We start from the raw sequence: 20819 nt of genomic DNA, 5'->3' as shown, positions 1-20819 counted from the left end.
AATATAATGGAATTGGGACATAAAGAGGAGTTAACCATGATGGCAATAGATTATGTCCAGTTTCAGTATGAGACTTTCTCTTTCTTGGTACTCTGAGAGGCCACCAGATGGCTCAGTGGATAAAACATTGGACTTGTTTCAGAAAAACCAGCCTCAGACATTTACTAATAATCTGATGCTTGCCAAGTCTTTTATTTTTGTCTGTCTTAATTTCCTTACTTTTCCTTAGAAGGATAATTATAGCACCTACCTCTCAGAGTTGTTGGGATCAAATATTCCTAAAACGCTTCACGAAACTTAATGTATTATAAAAATGTGAACTGTTAGTATTTTATATCATAGAAAACATGAGTAGAAGAACATTTCACAGAGTTTATACTAAATCTGCTCATGCCCACTTTGAAGAAATAATGAAATCAGAGCTGAAAAAAACTTAGAAATCACACTTTTATTTTATAATTGAAGACACTGAGTCCCACAGAGAGTCTCTTGCTGAAGTTCAAAAGTTGTTAATGGTAGAATTTAAATTTTAAACTAAGTTCTCTTGCTTCCAAACTAGCAATTTTCTCATTACCCTTCAATTTTTTTTCCTGAAAACATAACACTTTCTTTAAGTACATAGCCACTGACATTTCCATTGTTAGAAATTGTACCTTTGTACAAATGTTCTTCTATTCTTCTTGAGATGATTACTTCATGATTGAAGTAATGAGATCATTACCTCAATGATTGAGATGATTTCTTCAAACATTTCTGAAAAATCAAGTTAGAGAATAATTCACAACTGAATGCATTTCTTCTGTGCAAGTTGAAAGAAACACAAATTACTTTTTAAATATAGATTAATCAAAATGAAAAACAATTATCATTCCAATCTTTTAAAACTTAAAATTTCTTACTGGTAAAATGTTTTTTCTGAGTCCTTCAAAGCAGGTGAGTGGTTTCTCCTTAACTTAGTAATATTCATGAGTTACCAGAAAGATCAACTTTATGATAGATAGGTTCTCTGATTCCAATAGGCTAGGTCCTCCAGTCCCATGTTATTTTATGTCATTCTTGATCCAGTCTGATCTCATTTTATGACATTCTTGCCTATATCTTTCCATCATGCAGACACTAGAAGTGATGAAAGTTTTGGTCATGACCAACAATAAAATAAATAAAAACACAAAGTTAAACCAACTTTAAAAACTTTAAAAATCTGTATTGAAATAGGCTAATACACTTGAAGTTGTTATGAGTCAGAAAAAATTTCATCTTTACTCTCTCTTCTATTACTCTCCCCAAAGAAGGGAAGACTCCAGACTGTTCATCTTTTATTGCTCATCTTCTTCATTTTTTCTTATCACCCTCATTTTTATAACAAGGAATTTTTTTGAAAACCAAATTGTACTTTTTAAGCTTATTATGATGTTTGTATAGTATTCTCTTTCAGAACATCTCTCTAGTCCCTTTGCCAGGAATAGAATACTGGGTTGAATATATGTGCATTATATAGACTGGCTTTCTATAATATTTTTATTTTTCCTATAGACTTCCAACATGAAATTATACTAGATATCCTAAATATATTTTTAAAGCATTAGGTACTTTAAGTGATTCAGCTGAATATTTCAAGAATCTTTGATTTCAAAAGTGTGGACATTCCTTTTAAGAACACAGATGGGAACCCTTCTATGACCAAGCTGAAGGTCTTCATGAGTTACTATGACCAAAAGTGTTCACCACTGGTAACTAGACTTCAGATAACAAGTTTCTTTAAACTTCACTAGATTGGCCCTTGGATCTGTTACCTGATGCTTTTCAAAACTGATATTTCCAGTCAAAGTTTATGACCCACTATCATAACCTTCAAGTCCTCTGTCAAAATATCAAAATAGGGCTTAAGTTAAATTATCCAAATTATGAAATAAATTAATTTGATGCTGTAGCATCAAAGATTGGGATTTAAATTCACGAAAACCTAGTTTCAAATTATACCTCTGACACTTAACAGCTATGTGATTGTAGGAAATTCACTTATCTCTAAATCTCAGTTTCCTTGTCTATAAAAAGGGAATAATAGCTACATCATTTATTATAAAGGACTGGCGTAAGCATCAAAAAAGGTAGTTATTTTTAAATCTTAAAATGCTACATAAATATTAGTTATCATTAACATCGCTGCTATATTAGAGAATCTTACCACTCAGTATTGACATAATTAATAATTTATATATGAACTCAATATTTATTAAGCAACAACTATATGTAATTCTCTTTAAAATTGCTAGATTATAGGAAGATTTCAGGGAATTAGATTAGTCTAGAATTGTGGAAATGTGGAAATTCCATGTATTATTTGGGCACTTTTTACAACTGATAGTCTTAGAAAGCTGTCTATAGCCCTGAGAAAGTGATTTCTCCATGCTCACATGTTATATTTTGTGTTAGAGGCAGGCCCTGAATCCAGGCCTTCTGACTCCAAGGCTGGGTTTCTACTAACTATATCACCAAAACAACACAAAGATTAAATATTACATATAGTCCCTATTCTCATGAAATTCTATCTAGAACAAAACTAATTGTAACTGAAAAAAACAAATTTAAATGGATAAATGGATAATAGGATTCATATCAAGGCTGTATTATTGTAAGAAATTCTTTCCAAAGCTAAAGAGGCTCTTTTTTTTTTTTTTTTTTTTTTTTTTTAGCCAAAGAGACATATTGCTACTGTGGAAAAAGCCCTCATTGGATGAGGAGTCCAGTTTGAATTTTTGTCCTGGATGTCTCTTACTAGGCATATCTGGCAATTTACTTGTTTGTCTTCTGTTGGCCTCTATTTCCTGTAAAATTAAGGGGTGGAGCCAAGTAACAGCTAAGGTCCTTTCTAACTCTAGGATTATATGATTCTTAGTAGTACTTAGGCTAGGCATAAACATCTCCAAGTCATTTCATCTGATCTTTTCAAAAGAGGGAAGAAAGCATTTTAGTCAATTAATACATTCCCAACCTGTGGCTACAGGATGCTGTAAACAGTCAAAAATAAATGAGTTAGCTAGTTTGTCATCTTGTTATCTACTGCATTTAAGTAGCTTTAGCCTTAAGCCTCCTTTGATGGTAGTACTTCCTTCTTTTAAAAAAGCGAACTTATCAGTTGAGAGAGATTGATAGACTACCCCATCATTGGTATAATTTATACAAAAAGGTGCTGCTGGAAGCATTTATAAGTTAGAGATTTGCTATTTCTATGTGAGAAAATGAAATTAAAGAGCCATTTTCAATCAGTTAACTGAAGGAAAATCCTGAGTTTTATTTAAACTTTGCTATCTATAGTTGGGCAGTTATTTGGTACAGTGGATAGAGTGCTAGGCCTTGTGTCAGAAAGATTCATTTTCTTGTTTAGTAATTTCTATTGTCTTTAGGAGAGAATATGAAATTCTCACTCTGATAGATCAAACCTTCTACAATCTAGCTCCATACTCTTTTTCCAGTCTTAATTCATATTACTTTCTTTTACACACCCTATATTTTAGTTAAACTGTACTATTAGACATTCTTCATGCTTGATACTTCTTCCTTCCCTTGCTTCCTTGCATTTCCACAATTCATCTCTTTTACCTGGAATGTACTCATTCCTCATTTTTGCCTATCAGAAATCATTCAATTTTCAGTTCAGAGGCCATATCCTCTGTGACAGCTTCCCTAACCTTTCCCTACCTTTTAAAGGCTCTCTCCCTTTTCAAATTATATTATATTTATATTTATACAATTTATATTCACACAATAGACTAGAAGATCCTAGAAGTTGAGGAAATGTTCCAGCTTTGCCTTTGTATCTCCAGTGACAACCATAATACTTTGCCTCATAAATGTTTGCTTCATTGAATTGAATACAGAATCAAAACTTGCTAGTCTTTTGGCTTCTACACTGTCCTTTACTGATTTTCTTATTCCTCTGACCATACTTTCTTGTCTCTTTTGATTCTTCTATTTAATGTTTTTAACCTGCAGTCTAAAAATTTATTTTAGTATACTTTTTGTAACTCAGGATCCAAGTCCATTTGAATAAGGCTCTTCTCACTGAGAGTGAATGATTACTCAATGTTCTATTCCTTTATGGAGAAATGGCCAGAACTTAGGAAGCCTTCTTTTTGTTTCAAGAAAGCCACATTCAATTCCATTTTCTTTTTGAAGAGAAATTTCTGAAGAAAATTGGGAAGGGAAGGAAAGAGAGTAAGCACTTATATAGTACCTGAGGAAGGAGGGAATATTCATTTATGTAGGCCTATTATGTGTCAGATATAAACTTAGAACTTAATTTTTTTTTTAAACAAATATCTCATTTGATCTTCACAAAAAGGTAGGTGCTATGATTCTCATTTTACAGTTGAGGAAACTGAGGCAAATAGGGTTAAGTAACTGGCCCTGGATTACACAGCTACTAAGTGACTGAAATGAGATTTTGAGCTCCAAGTCCAGTGCTACCATGATACTGAGATTCTCAGAAGACATTTGGAAGAGCTAGTATCTTAGTCAAGTCCCTAAACCCAGTTTCTCATATTAGAAACTTTAGGGACTTTTCCTTGGTTTGAAGGGGCTTCTTTTTCTTAAGGGAATCAGAAAACTTGTGAAGCTTTTTTTTTTTTTTTTTTTTGGTGAAGCTTTTACCAATTCTATCCTTTAGGCAGTCAAAGATTATGAAGCAATCATTCTCCACCAATGAGGAAAGTCTTATGCAGAGTAAGTCCCAGCTTACATTTTTTTTTTTTTTTTTTTTTTTAGGGAATACATTTGTTTATTTTAATCTATGTGTCTTCAATTTACAGTATTGTGTTCAAGAAACTCAACAAACATATTCCATTTAATTTACTGAATGAGAGAAGAAAATATTACAGAATTTGCTAATCAGGGGATTACTTTATGTGTACATAATATATACATATACATGCATAACTATGTACAAATATATCTGAACTAATTTAAATATCTTTTTTTTTTTAATTCATTTTTCCAAATTATCCCCTCCCTCCCTCCACTCCCTCCCCCCGATGGCAGGTAATCCCATACATTTTACATGTGTTACAATATAACCTAGATACAATATATGTGTGTAAATACCATTTTCTTGTTGCACATTAATTATTAGCTTCCGAAGGTATAAGTAACCTGGGTAGATAGACAGTAGTGCTAACAATTTACATTCGCTTCCCAGTGTTCCTTCTCTGGGTGTAGCTACCTCTGTCCATCATTGATCAACTGGAAGTGAGTTGGCTCTTCTTTATGTTGAAGATTTCCACTTCCATCAGAATACATCCTCATACAGTATTGTTGTTGAAGTGTACAGTGATCTTCTGATTCTGCTCATTTCACTCAGCAACAGTTGATTTAAGTCTCTCCAAGTCTCTCTGTATTTCTCCCCAGCTTACATTTTAATATAATTTTAAAACATAATTCTGAAAGAAGGATTTGTAATCTTCTCCAGACTAACAGTATGGTCCATGACACATAAAAGGTTAAGAACCTCTGCTCTATTTCTTCTTGACTTCTAAGTGTGGAATCTGTGTGTCCCTGGATCTTCTGATCTTTTCTCCACACAATTATCTCTTTTAAGATGATTATTCCCCAGTACAATTCTTTTTCCCATCTCCCTCAAGATCCACTCCCAAACTTCCATCTTCCCAATTCATCTGTCAATACCTGGAAACTCATTTCTTCCTGCCTGCCCAAACCCCTCAATTTAAAATTCTCTTCCTCATTTTCCTATTTCTGTTAATAATTCCTTCTTCCTCTCACTCAGTTTCAAAACTACTTTCATTGACTCACCCCCATTTCTTCTATTCATTCATCTATGAGCTCCTGTTGAATTGCCACAATGTATTTTGGATCTTTCCTCTCCTTTCTATTTCCACCGTTATCACCCTACTTGGTACCTGTGGGACTTCACCTTCTTCCTCAACTATCTTGACACAATGTAACAACATTACAAACATTACTAAGCATCTACAAAATATTTTGTAGGTACCTAGAATATTATGTTAAATACTTAAGCAGATACAAAGATGCCCTGAGATATGGCCTCTGCTCTGCAGCTGCTTGCCTCTGGCAAGGGGACAGTAACTATTTGCAGAAGAGAGTATGTCTCAAAAATCTTAAAAGAAAAGAAAGATTTTATGTGAGTAGATTTTAAGAAGGAGTGTATTCCAGGTATGAGGAAAGGTCAGTACAAAGACAGAAAGGATATAGAAAATAATGTGTAATATTTATATAATGTTTTAAGGTATATAAAACATTAATTAGACAATCTCGGTGTATTTTTATATGGAAGTAGGAACTATTATTGTTCAGTTGTGATCTACTCTTTGTGACTCCATTTGGGATTTTCTTAGCAGAGATAATGGAATGGTTTGTCATTTTCTTCTCCAGCTTATTTTATAGATGAGGAAACTGAGGCACCCAAAGTTAAGTGACTTGTCCAGGTTCACACATTTAGGCCGCATCTGAATTCAGGTCTTCCTGACTCTAGGGAAGAAGCTCTATACATTGCACCACTTAGCTGTCCCAGATGAGGGAAATAATATAGACAAAAGGTATAAGTGAATTGCTTTCTGAGGTCACAGTTACTGACACACTCCCCTTTCCTTGCCTTTTCATAAGACAACTCCTGCAGACTCAATTGCCAAAATATATCTTGAATCTTTCCTCTCATTTCTACTTCCGTCGATTTCACACTATTTGGGGTGCTGTGGGTAGCTTTACCTTTTCCCTTAAGTATCTTAGCACAATATAAACTACCATAAACCCACTGTATGCAGAACACTGTCAGTGTAAGAGAGATAGAACCCAGGTCTTCTAATTTAAAGTCTGTGGTTCGACTCACTGTATCACTTAGCTTCGTGTGTGTGTGTCAGAGAGAGAGAGAGAGAAAGACAGAGACAGAAACATAGACAGAGACAGAGAGAAACAGAGACAGAGAGAGAGAGAGAGAGAGAGAGAGAGAGAGAGAGAGAGAGAGAGAGAGACAGAGACAGAGACAGAGACAGAGAGACAGAGAGAGAGACACAGGGAGAGAGAGAGAGAGAGAGACAGAGACAGAGACAGAGACAGAGACAAGAGAAACAGAGACACAGAGAGAGAGACAAAGAGACAAAGAGGCAGAAACATAGACAGAGACAGAGAGACAGAGAGAGAGATAGAAAGAAAGACAGAGTCAGACAGAGACAGAGACAGAAACAGACAGAACCAGAGAGACAGACAGACAGAGAGACAGAAACATAGAGAGACAGAGAGACAGAAAGAGACAGAGACAGAAACATAGACAGAACCAGAGAGACAGAGATAGACAGAGAGACAGAAACATAGAAAGAGACAGAGAGACAGAGAGACAGAGACAGAGAGTCAGAGAGGCAGAGAGAGAGAGAGAGAGAGAGACAGAGACAGACAGAGACAGAGAGAGAGAGAGACAGAGACAGAGAGAGAGAGTCAGAGAGAGAGAAAGACAGAGAGACAGAGAGACAGAGAATGTGTATTTGGTCAGTTTGGCTGGATCAGAGTGGGAAGGGTAGCAATGTCTAATAAGGTTTACTAGATTGGATAGGACCAAGCTCGTTCCGCTTTAAAAACTAAATACAGGAATTTATGTTTTTAGAGACCATTGGATGTGGTTGAACTGGAGAGCCACAGGGTCAGATCAGAGCTTGAGAAATTAATCCTGCCCCCTGCACTTGCTTCTTCTTCATTTATAAAGTTGACTCCCCCATTCCAGGATTTGGTCTCTCCTTGGCCGCTTGGATCCTCCTCCCTTTTCCCTAGTTTGATTTGGTCTCGTCCTAGCTCCGCCCCCATCCCGCCTTCTTTCTTTCTTCCAAAATGGCTTCTATGGCGCCTTGCCTGGAGCAGGAACCCTGGAATCGGGTGCGGATACCCAGCCCGGGAAGTTTGACCACAGTGACCGTAGAAGATAAAGATGGAGTAATTGGTGAGTAAGGGGCTCTGGCGGGAGGAGACGCAGGACTCTCGCCTCCGCAGACAGGGACCGTTAGGGCCTGAGAACGGGGATGAAAACACGTGTTCCGAGGACTAACCCTGCCGTTCTCACTTCCGGGACTCCCTCCCTGGAGGCGGAGCTCTGTCCCTGGAAAGGCCAACCCTCTCCTAGGAGGGAGGGAGGGAGGCGTGGCCCCTCGTCTCACCCACCCCACCTCCCTCTTTTGCACATGCGCCTCGTGCGGATGACATGATCTTCACCCTTGACGGGTGAAACCGTACTGTAGTTTAGGATCCCTAATAATCGTGTTCAAATCCTTCCTCTGACTAACCACTGCTGCGACCCTGGTCGAGTCTGTTAAATATCCTGAAACATAGATGTGTAAAATGATCTAAAGTCTTAACTTTATTTTATATCTCTTATATGTATTTGCTGTCTATCTTAGTAGAACGTAAGTTTCTTGGATATAGCGATCAGTCCATTCTTTTTTACATGCATCTTCTTTACCTGGCACTTAGTAGATGCCGATTGATCGATTTTCTATATAGGATATACACTCCTTGAGGGCATTTAATGTTTGTTTCATTTTTGTTTTTGCATTCCCAGTACTTGACACTTGTTGACTGATATGAAAGTATGTTCAGGGAGCTTATAATTATTTATGGGTTTATGAGGTAATTCTATCTCTGACCCAAGAACCCACAATTGTTACTAATATATAATGTATATCCATTCAGTACATGCAATCTAGTTTTTTTGTTTTTTTTTCCCTGAGGCTGGGGTTAAGTGACTTGCCCAGGGTCACACAGCTAGGAAGTGTTAAGTGTCTGAGGTCAGATTTGAACTGGGGTCCTTCTGAATTCAGGGCTGGTGCTCTATCCACTGTGCCACCTAGCTGCCCCCAATCTAGTTTTCAATGAAAACTTTTAATAGTTTCATTCAAGTAACTTCTTACTATAGTATTTATGAACTCCCTGAAAGTACTTTTATATCAACCAGCAATATGAGATTTTTGCATGAAAGGGAAGCTTTTCTGTATATATAAAATGCTATAGATCTGCTTGCACAATAAGGCTTGATTTCTCTCTTTCCAGGTTCAAACATTAAAGCTGTGATGAGAAAGTGTCACAGTGTCAGAATGTCATTGATGAGAAAAGACTTGGATACAGAAACGAGTGTCTTACGTGCGATTCTTTACAGCAATCACAACAAACTGTGTCACCACAAGCCGTATTTGGCTCTCAAACAGGTCAGAAGGAAACAGTGTCTTTTTAGGTACTAGCAAATTTACTTGTCAGATATCAAGTATCATTTTGTTGGCTCTCCTTAATTGTATTATCTCTTAGTTATATGTTTAACAGTTATTAACCCATAGGTATATTTTCTTATATTTATAAAGTCTTTATGAGATTTGATAATACAGACATCTAGGATATCATTGATAGAAACATGAAGTGAGGAAGGGTAAACGTCAAATGATTATTTTCCACAAGATCACAACTTTATGGTCAGTCTGAGGACCAAAAGTAGAAAAAAGAGATGATCTCTTTATTGTTTATTGGTTTAATTTTTTTTTAATGTAATAACCTCAAAGGCCAATTTTTTAACATGTAATTTTTTTCTGTTACATGGAAACAAAAATCTTAACATTTGATTTTTTAAATTTTGAGTTACAAATTCTCTTCCTCCCTAAGAAGGTGAGCAACAGATTATACATTAGTATAATGTACAGATTGTATATTAGTAATATAAAACATTTCTATATTATCCATGTTGCAAAAGAAAATGCAGAACAAAAGAAAAAGTATAAGAAGATTTAAAAAAAGTATACTTTAATCTGTATGCAGACTCCATCAGTTCCTTCTCTGGAGGCAGATAGCATTTTTTCTTTTCATCCTTTGGGATAGTCTTGGATCATTGTATTAATCAGAATAACTAAGTCATTCATAGTTGGTCATCATTCAACATTGCTGTTACTATGTACAGTGTTCTCCTGGTTCTGCTCATTTCACTTTGCATTAATTTAAGGAAGTTTCCTCAAGTTTTTCTGAAATCATCCTGTTCATCACTTCTTAATAGCCCAGTGGTAATTCTATCACAATCATATACTGTAATTTTTTTAGCCATTCCCCAACTGATGAGTATCCCCTCAATTTCTGATTCTTTGCCACCACAAAAAGAGTTGTTATAAATATTTCTGTACATGTAAGTCCTTTTCTTTTTTTCTTTTCTTTTTTTTTTTTTTTAAATCTCTGAGGTACAGACTTAGGAGTGATATTGCTGGTTCAAAGGGTATAAACAGTTTTATAGCCTTTGGACATAGTTTCAAATTGCTCTTTAGTGTTGCTGAAATAGTTCACAACTCCATTAGTGGAATATATGTCCCTGTTTTTCCATATTCCCTCTAATATTTGTCATTTTTTCCTGTCACATTAGCCAATCTGATAGGTGTGAGATGGCACTTCAGAGTTGTTTTAATTTCCAATTCTCTAATCAAAAGTGATAGAGAGCCTTTTTTCTTATTATAGATAGCTTTGATTTCTTCTGAAAACTCCCTACTCATATATATCCTTTAACCCTTTATCAATTGGAGAATGATTTCTATTTTATAAATTTGGCTCACTTTTCTATATATTTGAGAAATGAATCTCAAAGGTCATTCCTAAAATAAGGTGTCTTTTGTATACTTTTAAAATTATGCAAAACTTCAGCATATGCCGAATCCTGTTGTTGTGAGATATTTTGTAAGGTGGTTTGCAAAGATTTGAAGCATTATATAGATATCTTTTAAATATACTCTGTATGCTGAATATTGATGTAAAGCAGGATATGAAATAGAGAGAGATGACTAGTAGCTAGGAAAGAAGACAGGCTTGGGAGAAAATATGAGGATTTGGAATTTGGATGTGTTCACTGAGAATGTCTTGTAATTAGCTATTTTTAGCTTAAGTGGGTAATTAGAATAGATATTAAATATATATATATATATCAGCATAGAGGTGATCATTAAAGCCATGAAAATGTACAAATAAGGAAGGAGAGAAACATTTTTAAGTTCCTACAATGTACTAAACACTGTGCTAAGTACTTTTCTTTTAAACAGATTTTTATTTGATCCTCGTAGCAATCATGTGATGTAGGTGCTATTACTATTTTCATTTTATAATTGATAAAACTGAGGCAGACAGCAGTTATAACTTACATAGGTGAACACAGCTAGTAAGTATTTCCAATCAAATTTGAACTCAGGTCTTTTGTGACTACTATTATATCAGCAATCTCTCTACTGTGGCACCATCTACCTCCTTGTCTGAGGGAGATGGTGTGAGAAAGAACAGCTGAGGATCAAAGGCTGAGTTTGGGAATCCTCTTGAAGTTATAAGATCAAACATAGAGAAAATATGAATTGATTTCATTTGCCTTTTGGTAATATTTCTTCTGTTTAAGCAAGTAATTGCTAGATCTAATCCTTCAGTTCTCACTTTTCCTTTATGGCTCAGGTCATACTCCATCTCCTCTGTGGCAGTCTCTCTGGGTAGTCCTATCACATTTTGTGCCACTCATGTGACATTGCCTTAGTGTTTCTTTTATGACATGTTAGAGGTTTACTTAATGTTTCCTAAATTTAGAGTTCTTTAATCTGGAAAATTATGTTTTTTTTTCAAAAGTATTTCATTTTTCCAAATAGATGTAAAAATGATTCTCGACATTCATCTATGCAAGATTTTGTCTTCCAAATTTTTCTTTCTCCTTCCCTCACCTCTCCCCTCCCCAAGACAGCTTTTGATTTCTACAGTTCAACAAATATACATTCTCTATACATAGAAACACAGCAGTATGTTTCTATGCTGAAGATACTCACCTGCATTCATTTGTCCAATTTGGCTTTTTGACATCAGAAATCTTACTTGCCTATTGTAAACGCTTATCTGCATTGTTTCAGGTAGAACAGTGTCTCAAGCGAATGAAGTGTGTGAACTTGGAGGGATCCATTCATGATCTTGTTGAGCTGTGTCCCAATAGAGAAGATAAACTTGAAAATACAACAAAGTACATCATTCCCAGCCAACCAGTGGTGGAATTTGTATTAATGAAGATTTTGGGAACCTGCAAGTTAATATTACGTTTATTAAACTGTTGCTGCAAGACGTTTTTGTATCCTTTGATTGGTTTAATATTTCCTTTTTAGTAGGAAATTGTTTCAGTATGCTTAATAGTGTTTTTTTTTTTTCAATATAATAAAGAATTCTAGGGCAACTACAATGCCTTTTGCCTCCATTTCTAAGGAACTGCTTAATGTTTTGTTGCCAAAGAAATTTTTATTCTTGAGTTATAGTCTTTCAATATTTATGGGATACAAGTGTTGTAATGCATTATTAAGTTGTGAGCACTTTTAAATGAAGTTAATTTAAACATTAATAAATATGAGATAAATTTTCTTTGTTAGCAATATTTTTCACTAATATATATATAAAGCAGTGATAAGAAATGGATCCCTTCAGCCCACACATTGGCTTAGAAATTAGAAAAACACAATTTAATATTATCAATATTTGTTTTTATTTCATTAAATATTTCTCAGTTTTTCATCTGGTTGCAGTGGACTAGTTTTCAGGACTAGAGCTAGGAGGTCATTGCCTCTGAAACAAATTACAAGTAATACAAATTTTCTGTCTGATTTTTTTGACCTTAATTTAGCTTAATCTCTAGCTTGTCTGTGAAGCATCTTTGTTTGGAAGAATTCATCATTTTAAACACTGTTATAACAGGATTGGTGAGCAGGATATGGTATGTACATTCTTTTGAAATATCAGATTATCTAATTTCATTGTTAGAATTTCCTTTTCATTTTTCTAGGGAGGTTGGTTACTAGAAGTCTTTGTCATGAGACATAGGGGGACCCAATGAGTTTTTTTTTTTTTTTTTTTCTCACCAGAAAATGACAGTATAAGGCAAGGCTGGACATATATTTCCTATTTTATTTGATTAATTTTTTTGGCCACAGTTGAATAATAGAGAGCTGATTATTAATGTATAAGTTAAAAGAAAATCTTTAAATTTGAGAGAAGAGATTAACTGCAAGAAATATTACCTGTTTAGTTCAAACATGGCTGCTAATTGGGTCTTGAGTTTGAGAGGATTATTATAGAAGTTATCATATTCCCTATTTTAAGTTATACTATTTTTTGTACATTTACATTTTCCCCCCAATAGCTTCCATATTTTTGAATAGCAAATTCTTTTCAGTCTTTCATACTTGAGAGTGTTTCTGTCCACCTCCAAATTTCTTTTGAAGCAGTTTTTTTTCTTAGTTGGTATAATACTTTGGAGTATATTAGAAAAGAAAAAAAAAAACTTTTATAAATGTTATTTGAAAGGCATTTTACAGACTTACGATTGTATAAGAATTGAATGTGGAAATACATACGTTTATACATATGTGTGTATGTAGAAATATATATATATATTTACACACACACACACATACAGAGAGATAGAGAGAGAAGCTTAATGTAATCTTGAATTATTTTAAGAAATTTATAATATTCTAACTAACTCATGAATTTCTATTTTCCTCCCTAGGGTCCTGTATAAAGATGCTTTAAAAAAACTTGTCTTTTTTTATAAGCCTTTGTTTCAATTGCTACAAAAGATATCCAGGATTCAACCAATGCCTTACTTCAAAAATTTTATTTTTCCTGCTGAGCTTATAGAATTTTTAGGAGAGGACTATCTTTATGTCTTTAAGAAAAACATAATAAATAAAGGAGTAACAAAATTGCTTAACAAACTCTTTCTAACAAAAGAGAAATCGAATAAACCTATTGAAGAAATAGCCTTAAAAGTTCTCCCAAAATCTAAACAAATGAAGATAAAGATAACAGATAATGTGGATATTGGGAAGGCTGTGCAGAAAAGGAAAATCTACAGAGGTAAGTCATTTTTGTTCAGCTTTCCTTATGTTTTTGTCTGAGCTGGACATTTGCTCTTAATATAAATTTATATTACCTTAGTCATATTTTATTGTCCACATTCATTTTAATTATAGAATTGTTACTCTGAGTACAAGATGGGTATTTCTAATGAGGTACAGTTATTTTTTTTGGTCTGTTATGGGTAATAAGTAAATTGCTGAATTTGGGCATTTAAACATTGATTTTGAAGCTTTTTTTTTCTTTAGGTTTTGTTAATCACTTAATAGTCAACTGATTCCTCTCAGAGTAACTTTTAAGTCTGGCAAGAAAAGGACTATGAGAGAATTATATTGTGAGGTGTGTGTCTATTAGACTAAACTGACATGTGTGATTTTTTATTTCTACAGAAACATCATCAGGATTTGATCTGAAGGCTTTTTGCAAACAACCAAAGCACAAAGCTATCATGGTATGTTTGTTTTTAAATTTATTGTGTATTAATAATAATGTTTAACTGTAAATTTGAAATTATGGAAAAAAGTTGGGATTTTATTTATTTTGGAGAATTACTATTTAATCAGTTAATTTATTTAAAAGGAAGACTTTAAATCAGGTTGGTATATAAATATAGTGCTCTTTGAATATGGAAATATGTTTTGCATAAGTTCACATGTATAATTGATATCATATTTCTTGCCTTCACAAGAAGTGGTCAAGGGAAGGAAGAAGAGAGATAAAAGAACTAAAATTTTTTAAATATATTGAATCTATTTTCTTTTTTCTCTCAGTAGTATTTTATTTATCCAAATACATGAAAGATATTTTTCAACATTCATTTTTGTGAGATTTTGTGTTCCAAATTTTTTTCTCCCTCCCTCTGTTACCTCCCTCTTCTCTAAGACAGCAAATAATCTGTCAGATTAAGCATGTACAATCATTTAAAACATATTTACTATTTATCATGTTATACAAGAAAACTGAGACTAAACGGGAAAAAACCATGAAAAAGAAAAAAGCACTACTATGCCTAGATCCACATTCAATCTCCATAGTTTTCTGTGGATACAGATGGCATTTTCCATCCCAAATCCTTTGGGATTATGTGAAAAACTAAGTCTTTTATAGTTGATCATTACATAATCTTGCTGTTAATATAAGTATAGTATTTTCCTGGTTCTGCTTACATCAATCACCATCAGTTCATGTAAGTCTTTCTAGGCTTTTCTGAAATCAGCCTGCTCATTATTTCTTATAGAATAATAATATTCCATTATATTCATATACCATAGCTTATTTTAGTCATTTAAACTAGACACATTTATAATTGAGCAATAACAGGTCTGTGATGCCTTAGATGTCCGGGGCTGCACATGCCCTACACTGAATGGCTCAGTCCTACACCAGCAGGCATGGGTAACCCATTGAACCCCATTTGTGATGGGGATCAGGGATTGCAATTATTCCCCATGAATGAGGAATTCCCAGTAAGAATTGATCATCATATAATCTTGTCATTGCTGTGTATTATGGCCTCCTGGTTCTGCTCATTTCACTTTCCATCAGTTGATGTAAGTCTCTCCAAGCCTTTCTGAAACCATCCTGCTGGTCATTTCTTACAGACCAATAATATTCTATAACATTCATATACCATAACCTATTTGGCCACTCTCTAACTGATAGGCATCCATCAGTTTCCAGTTTCTAGCCACCACAAAAAGGGCTCCCACAAACATTTTTATATATAGAGGTCCCTTTCCTTTATTTAATATCTCTTTGGGATATAAGCCCAGTAGTAACATTGCTGGATTAAAGGGTATGCACACTTTGATAACCCTTTGGGCATAGTTCCAAATTGCTCTCCAGAATGGTTAAATCAGTTCACAATTCCACCAACAATGTATCAGTGTCCCAGTTTTCCCACATCCCCGCCAACAATCATCATTATCTTTTCCTATCATTTTACCCAATCTGAGAGGTATGTAGTGGTATCCCAGAGTTGTTTTAATTTGCATTCCTCTCATCAGTAGTGACTTAGAGCACCTTTTCATATGACTGGAAATGGTTTCAATTTCTTCATTTGAAAATTGTCTATTTATATCCTTTGACCATTTATCAATTGGAGAATGTTTTGAATTCTTATAAATTTGAATTAATTCTCTATATATTTTAGAAATGAGGCCTTTGAATGTAAAAATGTTTTTCTAGTTTATTGCTTTCCTTCGAATCTTGTCTGCATTAGTTTTGTTTGTACAAAATTTTTTTAATATAATCAAAATTATCTATTTTGTGATCAGTAATGATCCAGTTATTCTTTGATCACAAATTCCTTCCTTCTTCACAGATTTGAGAGGTAAACTATCCTTTGTTCTGATTTGTTTATAATATCAATCTTTATGTCTAGATCATGAACTCATTTCAATTTTATCTTGGTATATGGTGTTTGGTATGGGTCAATGCCTGTCTTCTGCCATACAAGTTTATACTTTTCCCAGTAGTTTTTGTCAAATAGTGAGTTCTTATCCCAAAACCTGGGGTCTTTGGATTTGTCAGTCACTAGATTACTATAGTCATTGACTATTTTGTCCTCACCTATTCCACTGATCGACTACTCTTTTTCTTAGCCAGGACCAAATGATTTTGATGACTGCTGCTTCATAATATAGTTTTGGATCTAGTATAGCTAGGATATGATTTGGATTTAATACCTCTGGGAGTTTGCTCTGGGTTGTATGTTCTGGTCTCTATGTCAGAGCTCATTAGAAAAATGTGGCCTTTCCAAAGAATGACCGCTGTATAGAAGAAATCTTGATTAAGAGCTTTAAAATTATTTAAGTTATGGATTTCCTTAAATCTATGTATTGAATATAAGAACAGTGTAAATACATTTTTTTGAGTTAAATTTATTTCATAGGGTATAAGGATGGGGAGGTAGTCTGTGTCTTTAGACCGTGATTTCTATTTGTGGTAGAAATTTCCTTCCTTCCCTTTTCCTCCTCCCTCCCCCATGCAGATCAACCGGGTATTCAGTAACTTAGCTTTAGAGAGTTTCATGAGGTATGGCAAGTGAAGGAAGACAGCTCATTTTCTTGGCTCCAAGTTGAGCTTCCTATTTATTATGTTATAGTGTTTCCAAGTTAAAATTTAGTAAAATGCCAATACTTTGTATCAGTTTAAAAAAAAAAAAAACTGCCATGTATTTGTAAATGCATTTTATATTGTTGTAGTGTCTTTTAAGTCAAGCTTTCCCTTGCCTTAGGGCATCACATAAATGGTCAGTTTCCATATCATTTTTAACATGTTCTTGCCCTGTCCCCTCCAGGATACCAGCTTCAAGTCTGTATGTTCAGAAAGGAGAATACGAAAAGCCATTGGCTCATCCCAGCCACTGATAAGATCTTCTTGTGCTAAAAACCTTGTGCTGAGAATCCGAGAAGCACAATCTTTTACACAACTTTCAGAAGAACTCCAAATGGCTATTTTCTGGTGTAAAAGCAGAAAACTGAAGCATAAAGTCATCTTTCTGCGTAACAAACTTCTAAAAAGTAACCGGCTTAAACATGTGGAAGCTCAAGGTTGTAGGTAAGTCAAATTTGCTTTTTGGGTACAAGCAGTGAATTCCTTTGCTTATTTTGTTCATTTTGCTATTTCTTGTATTCACTAATGCTTAATAAAGAAGCATACTTTTCACTCTAATCTTTAATGGATTTTTATTGATAACTTTTGTCTTTCCATTGCTTAGAGTTCCCATAAATCCTTTGCTCTGGCACAGTAGATAGAAGTGCCAGACTTGGAAACAGGAAAATCTGGGTTCAAAGCCATTCTCAGACATTTACTAGCTGTGTGATCATGAGCAGGTTACTTAACTCCTGTTTGTCAGGTTTCCTCATCTGTAAAATAGAGATAAAAATAGCATGTTTTTGTGAGCATCAAATTAGATAATAATTGCAAAGTACGTTAGCACAGTGCTTAGCATATAGTAAGTTTTGTGTAAATGGGTTTTTTTGGTTTGTTTTTTAATTATCATCTAGCTGAATCATGAGCAGTCATACTCTAGTTTGGTAAGTTTGGGAGTTTCTCTCCAGGAAGACAGCAGAACTGTCTGATGTCATATCAGGTTGACAGATAGTTGCCTTAATATATAGGGGGAAAGGAGGGGGTTGGAATCATTATCTACTACTGAATTCTTCCTTTGACATTTGTTGGGTAATAGCTCACCTAAAAGCTTCTGTGGCTCTGGTTTTGGAGGACAAAGAACATCTACCTCCTTAGAGGATCCAGCTCCTTTCTTTTCAGGAGGACCTTGTATATGTTTTTCAACTGTCCAGTTGTATATGTCTTTGTGTTAACCCCTGACAAAGAGTCAGGTCTCTCTTTTTTTAACTTCATATCCCTTTTTTCCCTAGTCAGTCGTTTCTATGTTTTCTTTAGGGATAGACAATTGCTATTGTGCAAAGGCATTTTTTCCTTTTTAATTTAAATTTACACCCTTTTAAAATTTTGAACTTTCAGTTTATGAAGAAAAGTATGGAAAAATCCTCTACCTTTTTGTTTAGCTCTAAATTAAGAATTTAATGTATTTAAATACATTGTTTTTCAAAATGTAAAAAAAACTTTCTTAGCTCACTGTAGTTTATTGACCCCTAAAAATGCCTGTTGGTATTTTTAGAAGCCTATATTAAATTTAGCAGGGTAATAAATTTATTTGTGTTCCCTTCCATATTTCTATTGGTGGATTTGTGAACTAGTTCAATAATATTGGAAAACAATTTAGAACTACATATACCCTAAAAGTGCCCAATTCTATGTACCTTTTGACTCAGCAGTGTTGTTATTAAGCATATATCTGAAGGAGATCAAAAACAGAGTGTAAAAGACTCTCACATGTTTAACAGAATTTATAATAGTATTTCTTACAATAGCAAAGAATTAGAAAGGAAAAAAAATCCATAAATTTGGGCATTAGCTAAATAAAATTGTGGTGTATAAATGTAATGCAATAATTTTGCATACTAAAAATAATTATTATGATATGGAAGTAATATTCTGAAAACAGAAATCTGGAAATTCAATTGTAACTCATTCAGATCAGCAAATATTTATTTAAAGGGATTGGGGGGGGGGGGGGCAGTGTGTAGATGGCACAGTGAATGGGACACTGGTCCTGGAGAGAGGAGGACACAAGTTCAGATCCTGACTCAGATACTTTGTAGCTGTGTGACCCTGGGCAAGGCACTTGACCCTTACTGCCTCCAAAAAAACTCCCAGGCAAACAAAAAAGTCCCTATATTATCCCAAGCACTGAGTATATTAAGATAAAAAAAGTATATAGCCCCTCTGCTTAAGGAGCATATGTTCTTCTGAATTACATTATTTCTTTTTATATCATATTCATTTCTTGTCTTCCTCATCTATCTAGAGCCATCCCTTGTAATGAAGAATGAGAAGGAAAAAATAGTTTAGTAAAACAAGATAACACATCAAGCAGAGACTCTTATTTTGTCTTCATTTACCCTTCATCTTCTACAGTGCTCATAGAGTGCTTTACAAAGCTTTCAATGTCTGTTATATTGTGTATTACTTTATTTTGAACTCAGGTTCTTCTGATTTCAGGACCAGTGCTCTTAACCATTGCACTATTTAGCTGCCTCTATATTTTTATATTTTGTTGACAGATGGAAAGAAGGGAGAAAAGAGAAAATGTGAATTCTGATAGGTTTTTCTCTAGCTAATAAACTTTTTAATTTTTCTTTTAAAAGCTTGCCCAAGAAATTGAATTGCATAAAAACATCCATCTGTAACTTTCTTCTCCATGGCTTGGGTAAGATGTCTTCAAAGCGTCACCTGAGACGAATCAGTTCACAAAATAAATTTATGAAGCAGCAGAGGAAACCACAGAGAAAGTTACAGCCCGCTGTTCTAAAGGAAATCCATCAGTTTCTTCATCAGACTGAGAAGGTTATCACAAAGAGAGGTACTAAAAGAACATTCTCAGACCTTAAAATTCATAGACCTGAAATGACTTCAAAAAAGAGCCAACTATTGGACAACAGAAATGCAAATCTTAATGAAAATTGTAGCATTGCCACAAAGTCACCAACATTGACTAAAGTAAAGGAAAATAACACTATGGCAGAAACTGTCAGAGACATGGATGATATTGATGATATTTTTTCTTCATTGGGGGTTTAGAAGTTCATATGTGTGAAACTGCTATAATTTATTAAGAAAGGAAGCAGCTCATAATTGTGGCTGCTAGATGGTCTTCATATTGTGCCTCTGTATGGTGAGAGTTCTGCATTGTACCCAGAAGCAATAAAAGTATTGGCCTCCAAATCCTGAAATAATTTTGGAAGATCTCTGGATTGGTGTGATCTGTTTACCAAGAATTCTAGATAGATTAGCTTTGAGGAAATCTGTGTATTGGAACAAACTAGGTACCTAAAAAAAAATCTGCCTTGGTCAAGACCCATATTCCTAGGCTGGCTTTAATGGATCTAGCATGTGTGCTGTGAAACTGGAAAATGAAGGTATTATCCAAAAAGTCTCTATTTGATTTACTTGGCTTAATTACAATGACATTGTCACTTATTGTTTTCATTCATAGGGCATCAAAATTTCTAGTTTTAGATGATTATGTTGTCAAGTTTTTACATGATATAAATAGAATTGATCACCAAGAAAAGTTAGTGTTAACACTGGTCTTATTACTGGGGTCAAATTCAATCAATTTCCTCTTTTTCCATTTACTCAAAGGTTAAGTGTTTTGAAAAGTTAAATCTTTTCAGTATATGGAGTTAGTACATACTTTTCTTATATTTTTACTTATATTTCTATTCTCTTTGAATAAAAGCTTTTTTTTTTTTTTTTTTTGAGGGGAGGGGTGAAGACAGGAGAGAGAGAACATTTTATTCCTCTAAAGATTGTAGAAACTGTCTGGC

The 20819-nt window shown here is 34.3% G+C and overlaps 1 protein-coding gene across 1 annotated transcript; it reads left to right on the top strand.

The window, feature by feature from the left end:
• The first annotated feature begins 7814 nt into the window (after positions 1-7814).
• On the top strand, positions 7815-20235 carry RMP64 (ribonuclease MRP subunit p64). The gene is made up of 8 exons (XM_074301190.1): positions 7815-7957; positions 9061-9215; positions 11910-12121; positions 12677-12754; positions 13550-13899; positions 14289-14350; positions 17201-17460; positions 19638-20235. Exons 1-8 carry the CDS (start codon positions 7849-7851, stop codon positions 20068-20070), a joined length of 1659 nt encoding a protein of 552 aa, XP_074157291.1. The 5' UTR covers positions 7815-7848; the 3' UTR covers positions 20071-20235.
• Positions 20236-20819: the final 584 nt, after the last annotated feature.

Source organism: Sminthopsis crassicaudata, chromosome 3, assembly GCF_048593235.1.
Source record: "Sminthopsis crassicaudata isolate SCR6 chromosome 3, ASM4859323v1, whole genome shotgun sequence".
NCBI classification, from domain to species: Eukaryota; Metazoa; Chordata; class Mammalia; order Dasyuromorphia; family Dasyuridae; genus Sminthopsis; species Sminthopsis crassicaudata.
This window is presented reverse-complemented; position numbering and strand designations above follow the sequence as displayed.

What these genes read in the sequence shown, in the direction of transcription:
- RMP64 (XM_074301190.1), top strand. Translation starts at nt 7,849, where the DNA reads ATGGCTTCTATGGCGCCTTGCCTGGAGCAGGAACCCTGGAATCGGGTG. An exon ending in AGATAAAGATGGAGTAATTG is followed by an intron (nt 7,958 to 9,060) that starts GTGAGTAAGGGG and finishes CTCTCTTTCCAG; the next exon opens with GTTCAAACATTAAAGCTGTG. An exon ending in GGATTGGTGAGCAGGATATG is followed by an intron (nt 12,755 to 13,549) that starts GTATGTACATTC and finishes TTTCCTCCCTAG; the next exon opens with GGTCCTGTATAAAGATGCTT.